This window comes from Arachis ipaensis, chromosome B5 (genome assembly GCF_059453495.1).
Source record: "Arachis ipaensis isolate K30076 ecotype BB chromosome B5, ASM5945349v1, whole genome shotgun sequence".
Lineage (NCBI taxonomy): Eukaryota > Viridiplantae > Streptophyta > Magnoliopsida > Fabales > Fabaceae > Arachis > Arachis ipaensis.
The window spans coordinates 130,555,630-130,569,862 of record NC_142440.1 but is presented as its reverse complement, the minus strand read 5'-3'; the positions used below and the strand labels follow the sequence as shown (position 1 = coordinate 130,569,862).

General features: G+C 34.9%; 1 protein-coding gene across 4 annotated transcripts; it reads right to left on the bottom strand.

The window, feature by feature from the left end:
* Window positions 1-281: 281 nt before the first annotated feature.
* Window positions 282-4,842, bottom strand: LOC107640978 (very-long-chain (3R)-3-hydroxyacyl-CoA dehydratase PASTICCINO 2A-like). 4 transcript variants are annotated; one of them, XR_015883238.1, is made up of 9 exons: window positions 2,540-4,842; window positions 2,333-2,440; window positions 1,908-2,131; window positions 1,682-1,770; window positions 1,524-1,577; window positions 1,012-1,079; window positions 862-934; window positions 712-767; window positions 282-622 (listed from the first exon to the last, which is right to left on the bottom strand). XR_015883238.1 is itself a non-coding variant. In XM_088486365.1 (9 exons), exons 4-9 carry the CDS (start codon window positions 2,035-2,037, stop codon window positions 564-566), a joined length of 450 nt encoding a protein of 149 aa, XP_088342491.1. In that variant the 5' UTR covers window positions 2,038-2,131; window positions 2,333-2,440; window positions 2,540-3,215; window positions 3,427-4,842; the 3' UTR covers window positions 282-563. The 4 variants fall into 4 exon arrangements, 3 of the variants coding, with proteins under 3 accessions (XP_088342491.1, XP_088342492.1, XP_020980016.1); XM_088486365.1 differs by lacking the exon at window positions 1,012-1,079 and having other exon boundaries at window positions 903-964; window positions 2,540-3,215; window positions 3,427-4,842; XM_088486366.1 differs by lacking the exon at window positions 1,012-1,079 and having other exon boundaries at window positions 903-964; window positions 2,540-3,215; window positions 4,375-4,842.
* Window positions 4,843-14,233: the final 9,391 nt, after the last annotated feature.

Sequence of the window (14,233 nt, the reverse complement as noted above, 5' to 3'; positions counted from 1 at the left end):
GATTTTCCGTCGGTAAATAGCGACAGATTTTTCGTCAGTAATTGGAGCCTTGGAAAACCATTTCAAACTCTGAATACAGATAGAAAATCCGTCAATAAGGTAAAATAGAATTTTTTTTTTTTTTTAGATTTTTCCATTGCAAAATGAATACTTTAGATTTGTTTTCTAAATTTACTCCATCAAACACACTGTAAATTAAAAAAAAGAAAGCCAAAAATCACATAGATAAACATAATATTCATTACATGATACTTATAAAATTGGATGTTATTTTTCAACATTATTGACCAATATCTCATTGTCTCAATAAAAAGATACCCAAAAAAATAAGATGACCATCCTAATATTACATGGATCTTCTTCATTAACTGATGTCACAAATTACACTTAGCCCTTAAAGATGGAATAATCTAAAATATTAATAGATAACCAAATTGCATTGGCAGCATCAAACTCCACATTGAAAGTTGGTCTTGGCATCTCCCTGACTGAAATAGAATTAAAACCTCTCAATGCTGAAGATATGATGAATAGATAGCCATAAACCTGTAAATAGTTTAGCTCTAAAAGGAAATCCTGCACCAAGAATGAATGCAAGAGCCAATCCCAAAACCAAACTCATCTGCAATATAATTGTTTGTTAGTCTTGCAGCTAATTTAATTGAGCAAAGATTAGGATCTTTTTTGTTTAAAAATAGCAATGTAAAGAACCTGTAATACTCGAGCTTGTCATAGTCCTTGGCAGCAATTGCGCATGCAAGAATCGCCTGCAATCAACTTGATATTCTCAATAGAAGTTATGAACAAAAATAGATTGCAAGTAGAGAATTTCAGCCAATATATCAGGAAAATAAGATTTACCCGTTACTCTACTATATGCAGAACCGGACCTTCAATCATACCTTAGCCACAAAAGCCATGATGGGAAAGCCTCCTTGAAGCCAAAGAAAGAATAGTGAATTATCTGCAGTTGCAACAATAAAAAATGGTATTGGCTGATACATATTTTACCTTTTTAACACAGAAAAAATGGTGCATTTACCCGAAGCAATAGATGGAGCGCCAAACCTAAAGGCTTGCTGGTTTGAGTTACATGTAACAGGTGCTTATAAGTTATAACCATTAAATAATAAATTAACATTTCAAATAAAAACAACATATCTAAATAATTACATTACACTACTATATATGTCACACAACAGGTATGTGGCACAAATCAAATTTTGTCCACTATGCCCTACAGCCTACACCTATACTTTCACTGACTTTAGCAGAGAAATCTTACTGAGCCTAATATCCCATGAATAATGAGTTATCTAGTTCTATGCTATGGCATCCAGCAATTAAAATCTACTCATCAGTGTTAAGAAGCCAAGTAATCAACTTACTTTGCTCTTAGCACTTTCAATTACTTCAAATATGATATTTGAAGTTAGAGATAGCAAACATAGAGGAAATGAAATATATATATATAATTAAGTATAAATAAATCAATAACCATCTAGAAATTGTGAAAGACTTACCTGAGTGATGGACCAGCTCATTAGTAGGGAGGTAACAAGCACATGATTCCGGGTCTGTCATAAAACATATATAAGTAACTTTTCAATAAATAACACGGCCGAAAATTCAATTAAAAGATAAATTAAATGAAATTTTAAGAGTTGAAATTTGTCTTAACCTCAGGGAAACTCCATAAGATGCCCCAAGTCAGGCACAACCTAGAACCTATCTGTGGCAAGGTTGGTGAAATTGGAGACCGGACAAGCCCTTCATCATTGAATTAGAAAGGATATTAAGGTCAATAAACAAGCATTCTCTAATAATGCTACCAGCATGATGGAACCCAAAATTGAAGAGTAGTAAGATATGTAAGGACAAAATTGAAGAGTGAAAAAAGATGGTACCAGCATTATGGAACCCAAAACCAGAACAAATCTGGATTCTGGAGTCGATATTCAATTCTGAAATGGTGAACCCTCCAAGGGATGAGATAAGGAAGATAAGGATGCAGTTACATTGAATTATTGCGAACATTGAATCCAAGAGGCTTGGCAGCTTCCTCAATTTTCGACATGATTTCGTTCGGAGGATGTTGTGAAGTAAAATGTGTTTCTCTCTTTACAACTTCCTATAATAATTTGATTTGAGAAAATATAATTAAACAAGCTAAGCATCATTAATCATTTCTCATTAACCATTATCAACATTTCTCTAATCAACTACAATCACATAGATAAAAAATAATTCTCTTAAAGTGAGTTTTCATGCAAATTATAAATAAATTTGTTAAGATGATCAAATTAAAGATCAAATATTAGATTTTACTTACTGTTTGCTACTCAAATAAGCTGTCAAAGTTAAAACTTTGTGATCTTGAAATGAGTTCAAAAGCATTCATTGAAACCGGTTTCTCTTTTCTCTCTGTCACTAGATTTTCCTACACATAAATCAAAGAGAATTAACTTAATGACATTTGTACAGATCAAAACTCTCTTATGATAAGCAAATTAAATGTTTTAATCAAATAAAGTAGTACCTTAGAATCATCAAAAGCAGCAGTTACATCATCTACATTTACATCTTCTTCCTCTGTAAAACTGAATTTTTTTTTATAGTTTCAATCACTAACATAAATGATAAATACCAACTGGGTCTCTGGAAGTGAGGAGCAGCAGTTATAAACATTGACTAATAGCTTTTGATGTAGTAGACTAACACCATCAAAATACTTTCCACTCCTTAAACTTAAATTACTACAACGGGTTTTGGTTGACCCTTGAAATGATGAATTTCTTATATGTCACACTGTATAATAAATTAATAGTGTATATAGACTACTATATACAGAAGCTAAGCCTAATAAGAGTAATAAGAAAGAAAGAACAAGTCACGTGATCTTACTATTTCATGCTCCTTTATTTTAAATTTCTATCATTATTATTATTCTAACTTGTCACAAAAATAAACTCTAACCTAAGCTTTTTTAAACTCGTTAGTTAACAAGTCATGAATTCTAACACATGCTTTTCCCATATATGATTATTGACTATTGGAAAGGCTGACTAGTGAATCATTCAAAACTTGTGTTATATTATACATAATTTCTAAAGACAATACGAAATTTGCATTAGGAGCAGCTTTTCATGATATTTATTCTTGGGGATATGTGATGCGGAATATGGACATTAATATCGTGGCATAGAATCTCGATCCTGTTAAGAAAAAGAAGGTAGAAGTAAGAATACAGCAGCTAATCAATCCTATGGTAATTCACTCAAATTTGAAAGTAAAATAATGCCAACAAAATAGAAATAAACAAATGTTTATGACTTCGTAAACATGCAGCAATTATCCACAGATCTAAGGTCAGTCATTCTGAGAGGAGCAAGGGCACAAAGAATTCATGAATAGCTTATTAGTTACCTTAGCTAGCAGAGAAGATATTCCAATATAGCTTAGCTGGCAGAGAAGCCTCTGTAATTCATACTTAGTTACCTTATTTGAGAAATAGCCAGGCTCAATTGAAGGCCATTCAGGTTTTCATTAAATAAAGAAACTGAATTTATATGGTTATCAAGCTTATAGTACAAGTGAATTCAGAAATAGTACATTGATCCCCTATATGCATTGAAACTAGGCATGGCTTAATAAATTCATTGATTGATGGTTCCCCTATCTACATTCTGATGGATGTCAAATGTTGGGTGATGAGGTAAGTGAGTGTTGAAAATGCATAGAGCAAGCAAGCAAGAAGGTTCTCTTCCAAAAAGGAAAATTGCAGAGGTTGGCGAGCCAAAAGATAGAACCTCAACGTATTTTTCCTTAGAGAAATTTCCTGTGTCAAAACAAACACTTAAAAATCCAGAGGATTTCCCTAAAGACATTGCACAATTTTGGTGATTTTTCATATATTTTCCAACCGGTTATCCGAACCCATTTTTATTTTTCAATTCAAGCCACAAAACTACCCATATGTCCGCGCCACATCCAAAATATCGCCGCCGCAATATCTTAGATTTCAGTGGCCTGTTTAGATCAAACATCAATCATATTTTTACAATTACAAAATGTGGTTTCTTGTGAGTGACAAACTCACTTCACAGCTCACTAATGAAAGTTACTATTAAAAAATCTTCATCATTCACATTCCCTAGTCGACACAAGCAATTACCACCGATGAAATTGATCATTCAGAATGCCGCATTAAAAGATATACAAATAAAAGAAAAATTGCATTTGACCTAAACAAAATTGAAATTTGAAAGACACTAGAGCTAATACATTCAAAAAATCAAAAGGTGCACTTGAGCCATTCATAACCAATCAGCAAAACTTTTTAGCAAATTACAGAATTAATAAAAAAAAAATTACCAGATTTCATGTCAACGCGGTCAATTCTTCCATACTATGAGAACAATCGCTTGCCAGGTTTTCATTTAAAATGACATTAAAAGGAAAAAAGATTACTATAATTCATAGATCAGATCAAGCTACACAAATCGGAAAACCTAGCTAGGAATATATGTCACAAAAAACATGGATATTTAAATACATGGATACAATAGTTGTTGAAAAGATAAGCTATGTGGCAGAGAGATCTCTGCGACGACGGCGATGAAGGGAGCAGACACGATGAGAGCGGCAGAGAGGGTTCTGCGACGATGGCGATGAAGGGAGCAACGTGACGAGAGCGGCGGCGGAAGGGCTCGTGCGATGCGAGCGGCGGAGGGGGCTCGTGCGATGCGAGCGGCGGTGGGAGCGGCGGAGAGAAGAAGGAGCTCGTTGACAGAGAGAAGCTCGTTTGATTTGTGTGGTGTGAATGGAGCTCGATAGGATGGGCACAATGCTAGGTTTAACTCAATTTTTTCGACAGAATATTTTAAATTACAGACAGATTTCTGTCTATAATAATTTAACAAAACGCAGTATTTTGTAAAATCTGTAATAATTTATACAGACGGATTTTCCGTCGGTAATTATTTTGCACGAAAAAATTAATTTTTTTGATAGAATTATCGACGGATTCTCTTTTCCGTTTGTAGTTTATGCTAATTCATTTTCTTTTGTTTCCGACAGATACTTCCTCGCAAAATATGTTTGTATTTCCGTGGAATAAAATCTGTCAGAAATATCCGTCTGTAATAAATAGTTTTCTAGTAATAAATATTGTAACACCCCATTACCCTAAACCTTACCTCTAGCCGTAAAGTAAAGGATAACAAAGTGTCATGACAATTTTAAGACTTATAAAATATAATATAGGTTCAAGAATTTATATAACTAGAAGCCCGATGAAGGAATAAAGCTCAAAGTCGCATGTAGCGGAATTACGAAACGCGAAGCGTTCACACACGATAACTAATCACGTAGGTACGAACAGAACAAGACAAATAACTATAAAACCTTGTAGATAGCTCCAGGATACACAAGGTAATCATTAAATTAAACAATATATATATATATATACACGTAAGGCTTCTTTGTTTATAACAAATTCTATGCTACCCATGGGCATCATCATTTATAGAAGAATATATTGGGATTGAATAGATTGTAAATCAATATCATCATCAGTTTGATAAAATGGTTGAGAAATGTTTGAATTATTTTGTACCCCTGAAATATTAATTCCAGAATTTGCGGATCTGGGAATTTTAGTTGAAAAATGAGATTGTGAAGTCACAGAAAAAGATTTTATTGTTGAAACAAAATCATTAGATGTTCCTGCTTTAGATCTGGAAGAAAAGGAGTTTCGTCTGTCAAAGAAAATCTCTACTCTTCCTGATTCATCCTGTTTTATTTCTCGTAAGAGATGTGCTTGTCTAGGTTGTGTTGGAATGACTCGATTAATTGACCATGACTGAGGAAGGTCAATTTTATCCCACTTTATGAGCCTTGGGAGTTGGGACCGTGACATTGGCCTTTGTCATGTCTGTGACGAACAAAGTAGTTTCACGATTACTGGATTTAAGAAGGACTCTAGAATTACAAGTGTTCATGACCTTGTCAAAAGAGGACTAGTCACAGCCTGCGGAGTATAGGCCGCCTAGTCAAACTTAATACAACAGAATTTTGGAAGTTTAAAACAGCTTGTACAATTTACCTCTCAAATCAAATCTTTAAGGTCATAAGGTCTAAGATAAAAAGGTGAGAGAAAGTACTACAACAAAATAAAACAGAAATAAACAAGGAAGAATGATGAGCGGATATTTTATACCCTTTTTAGTACTGTTTTCTTAGTGTTTTTAGTTATATTTTATTAAGTTTTATTATGTTTTAGTAGGCTTTAGTGCAAAATTCACTTTTTGGATACAACTTTGAGTTTTTGTATTTTTCTTATAATTTTAGGTAATTTTTGGGTGAATTTGGCTAGTTTTGGCAAAGTCTAATTCAGAGGCAAAGAAAAGAGTGTAGATGTTGTTAGATCCTGACCTTCATGCATTCAAACGAGCATTTATGGAGTTACAGAGGTCTAATTGATGCGCTCTTACTTCCAGGACTTTCCAACAATATATAATGGTCTATACTTTTCTTTAGAGACGACCGCTCAAAACGGGCGTTGAACGCCCAACTTACCCCCTTTCTGGCGTTCAACGCCCAAACAGGACCAACCTCCCAAGTTGAACGCCCAAGCTGACGCCACCAAGGGAGCAAAGAAGCAGTGTGGACAGTGAACGCCCACTCAACCAAGTTGGACACCAAGCTCAGCCCAAACACTCACCAAGTGGGCTCAGAAGTGGATTTTCGCACCTTAACTTAGTTTATCTTATTTTTGTAATTTTTAATTATTAGTAATATCTTTTAGATCGAGTTTTTATTATAAATAAAGGACTTCCTTCCTCCTGACGATGATGCCTCCCAGGAGGGGAGAAACACAGCCACATTACTTTACACCTTCTTAATCTGTCTTCTTTGTAAAACATGAGCGGCTGAACTTTTTAGGTTAAGGATAGGAGCTCTGCTCTTTCCTATAGATCAATATCATTACTTTTCTACTTTAATATATGTTTTATTCCATTCTATGATGCATTGTCGTTTTTCATCCTTATGAATCTGGGGTGGAACTGGCGTATGACCCCTTATTCTACATGAGTTCTTGCGAGTCACAGGATAGTATTGAGCTGCAGTTTGAGAATGTATCACAGATTCCAACAAGTTATATGGGCTAATTGGGATATGTGACATAAAATCTCGTTAGTCATGGGTAATTGAGGTTTATGTGGCACTAAGGCTAGAATCATAGAGCTTCATTCTCCGATCCGGAAGATCCGACATTGTTTGTGGCGTTTTGAGTAGGATTGTCAGAGATTGAATTGCGTGAGCGTCACCCTCATCTAGACTGAACTACCACGGCTGGTGTTTGGCTTGGATTAGAGGAGATTAATGACCACTGGCCCTGGCTTAATCACTTACAGCCTTGCCATTGAATGAATCACTCATTGTTAAAGTAGTCAGTACGAAGTATTAATCTGGAAAAACAAGTATCTCCAAGGCCTTAACTGATTTCCCATTATTGTTTCTACACCAACTCAGTATTGCTTTCTTTATTGTTTTGTTTATGCGCCTACAACAACAACAATTATCTTTCTATTCGCCTGACTAAGATCTGCAAGATAACCACTGCTTGCTCACTCCAGCGATCCTCGTGGGATCGACCCTCACTCACCTGAAGTATTACTTGGACGACCTGATGCACTTGCCAATTCTGTTGTATGAGTTTCATTTTCGGAGACCAAGTTTTTGGCACCGTTGTCGGGGATTGTTCGAGATTTACAAACTACCGGTTGTCTTACTCCTTAGATAAGGTACTTTTTACTAGTTTTTCTTTTAATCTCTTTTCTTATTATTTTTCGAAAACTCTTTAAAAATTCTTTTAAAAAATTTATTGTTTTTATCATCTTTTTCTTTTGTTTGAGTCCGATATCAATTTTTAAGTTTGGTGTCCTTTTGATTTTTGTTGATTTGTCTTTTTTTTATTCTTGAAAATTGTTCTTTGTTTCTTTTCTCTTTTTCTAAATTTTCCTTGTGTTTTCTTTTGTTTGATCCTAAAATTTTTAAGTTTGGTGTCTTTTAGTGTTTTTCTTTTAGATTTTCAAAAATTAGTGTAGTTTGATTTCAAAATTTTTAAGTTTAGCGTTTTCTTTTTCTTTCTTTTTCTTTTTGAATTTCAAAAATTTTAAAAATCCTTTCTTTTAAATTTTCGAAATTTTGAAATAAAATCTTGAATCTTTATCTTATCTTTATCTAAATTCAAATTTTAAGTTTGATGTTTCTTATTAGTGATTTTTAAAATTTTCAAATCATATCTTGTCTTTCTTGATTCTTGATCTTTATCTTGTTTATCTTTTGATTTTTAATTCTCACTTTAGTTATCTTATTTTTAATTTCAAAATTTTAAGTTTGCTATTTTCTCTTTATTTTCTTTTAAAATTTTAAAACTTGGTGTCCCGTTAGTAACTTTTTTATTTAAATTTAATTTTCTTGCTTATCTTTTCTTCTTTGATCTTTATCTAATCTTTTTTTTGGTTTTAAAATTTTGTTATCTTATCTTTCTTTTAAAATTCAAATTTTAAAAGTTTAGTATTGTGTTAGTTTTTCTCTTTTTTTCAATTTTGAAATTCAAAAATCTCTCTTTTGACTTTCTCTTTCCAATTTTCAAAATTTTTCAAAATCAAATCTCCTATCTTAATTCTCAAATCTTATCTTATTTTGTTTCTTTTTCTTGACTCTTTCTATCTAATTTTTAAATTTCAAAATCTTATCTTGACTATTTCTTCTTTAATTTTTGAAAATTGCCTTTTTAATTTCAAATCTTTTTAATTAATTGTTTGCTTTATCTAGTTTTAATTTTAAATTTGGTGTTTCTTTAGTCTTTCTTTTAAATTTGAATTTCAAAATCTTTAAATTTTCAAATTTTATCTTATCTTATTTGACTTTTTCTTTTCAAATTTAATTTTTCAAATCTTTGATTGAATCTTTTATTTTAAATTTTAAAATTTTCAAAATCAAATCTTCTATCTTATTTTTAAATCTTGTTAGTTAGTTGTTTATTTTGTTCTATCTTAATTTCAAAAGTTGTTGTTATCTTTTACTTTCTTTTTGAATTTCAAAAATTTTAAACCTCTTTCTTCCTATTTTTTTTAATTTTTCATATTTTCTAAGTTATTTTTATTTCATTTTATTTATTTTTGAATTTTTTTAATTATTTTCAAATTAAAAAAAAAATTTTGGGTATCTCACTGGGAGTCCTCTAGACTTTTACATAGAGACTCCCATTTTTCTTTGTCTCTTATTTGTGTATACAGGAACACCAAAGTCGCTATGGATCCGAAGGGGAAAACACAAATCAGGAGAACCGTGGGCTCTCCTGGCTTCTATGAATTTAAGGCCAGCATAAACCTGATGACGCTAATACAGCAAAATTTCCAGTTTCATGGAAGTCCATAGGAAGACCCTAAGAAATTCATCTCCGACTTCCTGGAGTTCTGTGACACTGTAGAGAGTAATGGAGTAGACCCCCAAGTCTCCAGGCTATTACTCTTCCTATTTGCGGTGAGGGGCCAAGCACTGGATTGGTGGCATGCTGAACCCAGGGGAAGTTTGAACACTTGGGAGAAGCTTGTTAACAAATTTCTGAACAGGTTCTCTCCCTCGCAAAGGCTGACTAAGTTAATAACAGACGTTCAGACCTTCAGATAGAAGGCAAACGAGTCCCTCTATGATACTTGGGAGAGGTACAAGCTGATGTTCAGGGATTGCCCCCCATATGTTCTCAAGTTGGGGCAAGACAATCATCTTCTATGAAGCTATCTCTGAGATGGTCAGGAGGTCAGTAAATCACTCTGCAGGCAGTTCTCTATACTTTATAGAGACACACGAAGAGGCAGATGATCTCATTGAGATGGTTGTCAATAACCAGTATTTATACTCATCTGAGAGGACTCCAGTTAGGAAGGAAGCTCAAGGGTGGAGGAATCACTCTAGTAGAGTTGAAGTTGAACACCCCGAAGGGGACAGGATTGAAGTTGAACGCCCCGGAGGGGGCAGAGAGGAGGTTGAACGCTTGAAAGGGAGTAGCAGGGGCGTTAAACACCCTGAGAGGGGGGAAGGCATAAGCGCCAGTTCAGAGGACATCCCCCTTAGACATCCTGAAAATCCCTTTCCAGTTACTCTGGACGCTCATCCTGCATCACCCAAGGCCCCAGAGTACAGAGCTAAGTTGCCATACCCTCAGACACTTCAAAGACCTTCTAACACTCTCTCCAGAGACACAGAGGTGCATCCAATAAAAGAGAGTAAGGCCCTCATCAGGACAAAAGAGGCTGAGCCTAAGGTGGTACACACTGTTGAGGAATTAAATGAAGAAGAAGCTCAAGAAGAGGCTAGAAGCACACTGTTACATGCCCCTCTTATGGGAAGAAAGCCTAAAGTTCCACACCCTCAGACGCCCCAAAAGGAGACCAAGGACGAGCACTACTCAAAATCAGGAAGTCTCTAAGAAGTTACAAATCAATATTCCTTTTGCTGAGATTTTGGAACAAAGGTCTCTCTCTAATGGAAGAAACCTCATTGATGCTGAGAGAGGCGAATTGATGCGGAGATTACATAAGGATTATATGGTTTTCAAGGTCTTTAAACCTCCAAGACCCCTTGACAAAGGAGGTACCTGCATGCAGAGTGCAATGCTGAAGCCTCCTCCCTTAGCAAAAACTCATACAGTTTCCTCAGACATCAAACCTAAGTTTGGTGTTGGGCAGTCACTACCCACCAGGGAGGAAGGTCCCAAGAGGAAGATGCATAGGGGATGGAGAAACAATCCAACCCCTACCCTAACAAGCAAAGAGAATCACTCTGATAACAATACCAAAAAGGTTGTTAGGAGGAATTCACATCCGAGGGCATTAATCTTCTCCTCTTCTCCCATGGAGTCATTTCTTTTAACCAACTGGAAGAAGAGGAAGAAATTCAACAATCAAGTGTCAAGCTAATGACATTAAAGAAGCGTTTGTTGGGAGGCAACCCAACCATAAGTATCATATAGTATTTTCTTCTTTTCTATTTTTCTTTCTGTTATTTTAGTTTGATTTCATATTATTTTATTTTCTATTGTTTTTCATAGTTTTCTTAGTTTTTCTAACATTTGAGATCATGTGTAGCCATTAGAACAGAAACAGGAACGCATAAGGAGAAAAATATAGCACCCTAGAGGGTACCCCTTCCTGGCGTTCAATGCTAGAAGGGAGGAGAAAGCTTGTGTGTTCAACGCCCGTAAGGGAGGCAGCCCTGGCGTTTAACGCCAAGAAAGGATAGATTTTTCTTTGCTTGGGGACAAGCAAAATTTTTAAGTTTGGTGTTGCAGAGCGAGCTCAAGGTGTACATTATCATCAATGGTACCAAAGGAAGGTGAAACATCTTCATAGAAGAGCCTGAGCAACCATCAGCACTAAGGTGGTCGAGTTTCATTCCCCCTTCTTTCTGTTTTTCAGTATTTTATCTTATTTCCTGTTCTCTATTCTAGCTTTTGCATGATCACTACTAGGATTTTCTTTGCTTTTTAGTCTAGTAGTTCAAATTTTGAATTTTTTTTTTGGATTTAAGATGTCTCATATATCCCACAACAAGCTTAAAAGAAAATTTTTTGAAAAAGGAGTAGTAAAATACACAATATCTTGAGTATATCATAAGTTATTCCAATTATTTAAGATGAGGTGGTCTTATCTTTATTTTCTGAATGTATGAATTAACTGTGTATATTTGATATTGAAGTTAAGTATGCTGGCTCTTGAAGAACAGTGAATTTAGAGAAGTATTATTGGTTATCTGAAAAATAAAAAATATTGATTCTTGAAGCAAGAAAAAGCAGCAAAAAGAAAAAGAGAAAAATCAAAAGAGAAGAAAAAGAAAGCTCAAAAGAAAATTCGAAAGAGCAAGGATCCAAGGCTTTGCGCATCAATGGTCAGGAGGGTCAAAAATTGGCCTAAAAAGCTCAAATGAGTTGCTATCCCTAACTAAATGCTTGTGGTGTGAAGGTGTCAAGTAAAAAGCTTGAGACTGAGTAGTTAAAATCATGATCCAAAAACTAAAGAGTACGCTTAAGAACTCTGGGCACCACTGTCTGGGAATTTAAGCAAAGCTAAATTCGAATCCAAAGGGTTCTCCTAGTTAAGTGCCTATGGCATTTATGTATATGGTGGTAATACGGGAAAACAAAATGCTTAGAGTCACGGCTAGGCTTAAAAGGTGCAAAGAACCAAAAGAAACTGTGTTCAAGAATCAAGAAGAGCTAAAAGAAGAGAATCAATAATATCATCCGGATTCTAGTTCCAAGGGATGCCAATACTTCTGAGCTTCAAAGGAAAGTGAGATGCCAAAACTGTTCAGAAGTAAAGAGCTAATAGCCCCATTCAATTATTTGGAACTTAGTTTCATTAACAATTCTGAGACTTATTGTATCTTTCTCTTCTTTATAGTGGGCTAATAAAGTGATTATTGAGTTGATAAAGTATGAATATGGATGATTATTGAGTTGATAAAGTTATTGTTGCACTTCCAATTATCTAAGATACGAGTTTCCCTAGGTAGAAGCAGTGGCTAGCCACCACGTGCTCCAGGTTGAGACTCGATACTCTGCTGACCCTATGTCGTAAGTGTAACACCCTACCACACAGAGCTTTACGCTTAAGTCGTAAAACAGAGGTGGTGTGGTATTACAACCTCTAAAATAAAATGCATATATATATATATATATAATAGCAGAAGAATTATTATATGCTAGGAGCCTTGAAGAATAGAGGAAATAGAGATCGCGAAATAAAAGCGCTCGAGATACGAGTTAACTTGCGTGCTAAGAAAGCTACCGCTGTTAAGTGTAAAGTAACCCAAAACAGGAACAGAGAGTCAAAGATACAAAATAACAAGCTCCTAACTAAGCGTGCGAAGTCAAGACTGGCCGGAGAATATACACACATATATACATATATATACATATCCAAAACCCAAATGTACATAAACAAAATCCTGCCTCTCCATACACCTCTAGGAGGATCAAAAAGAATAAGTTATGTGGAGAGAAAGCTAAGTACATATATATACATCATAGCATAACAAAATAACCCAGTAACCACTCCGCTTCAAGAGTCCAGACGCCTAACGAGATGCCTCTCGACCTGCATCTGAAAAACAACAACATAGTATAGAATGAGAATCGGAGGTTCTCAGTGTGGTAAAGGTGCCACACACATAATATATAAGGTCCTGGGATTGCCAGAGGCAATCTTAGAACGCTGACACTCAGATTATAGAGCTTAAAGTATTAAACAGAAGCTATAAAAGGTGGTTTTCTAAGAATACCTAAACTTGACTTGACTTAACCTTAAATCTAAACCCCATATTGCCGTTCCTCCATACCTCCACTTCCTTCAGTATTTCACAAACAGTTAAACAGGTATAAGCAAGCACAAGAAGGTTACAAATACAGCAGGTAACAATTACACATTCAACATGGCAAATACAGTTAGGCACACCCAACTAATGCACAAGCAAGTAATTCAAGTAAAATGCAGATGATGCATGCCTGTCCTATGGCAGATGAGGCTCATCTGTCGGTTATCCAGCCAACCCAACAAGTCTGAATTGTCCTTAGACTGTCCCGCGACGTGCATCCCCAATAGTCTATGCATAGCTTTATCTCAAATAATCAATATTACTCAATGTGGGTAACATTCCTGGGAATTTATATAGTGCCCGGTCACACTTACGTCGTAGGGTCAACAGAGTATCAAGTTTTCAACCTGGTACACGTGGTGGCAAGCCACGGCACTTAATCCAGGGAACCTCGTATCTCAGATCATTAAATTATTCAAGCCATATAAATAATTCAATTATAATTCATCAACATCCACATCATTCTCAATCGCATCTCATTCATCATCATACATCAATCATATTCAATCCTTATCTTTCATTATCACACCTCCCATTCCGTCCATCAATAGTTCCAATTCAAAACATAATTCATTCTTTTCTAAATGAATCAAACTTAAAACATGCTCATTTTCTTAATAACTCAAAATCAAACCATATAACATTTGAATCTAAATCTTTTTAAATAATCATCTAAACAAAATCTCTAATTTTTATAAAATTTCGGCAGCATCTCCTCTAAAACTCAGACTTTGCCACCCTTTTCGGGTCCAAACCTGCATTCTTTTCAATTCAACATACCCTTCCT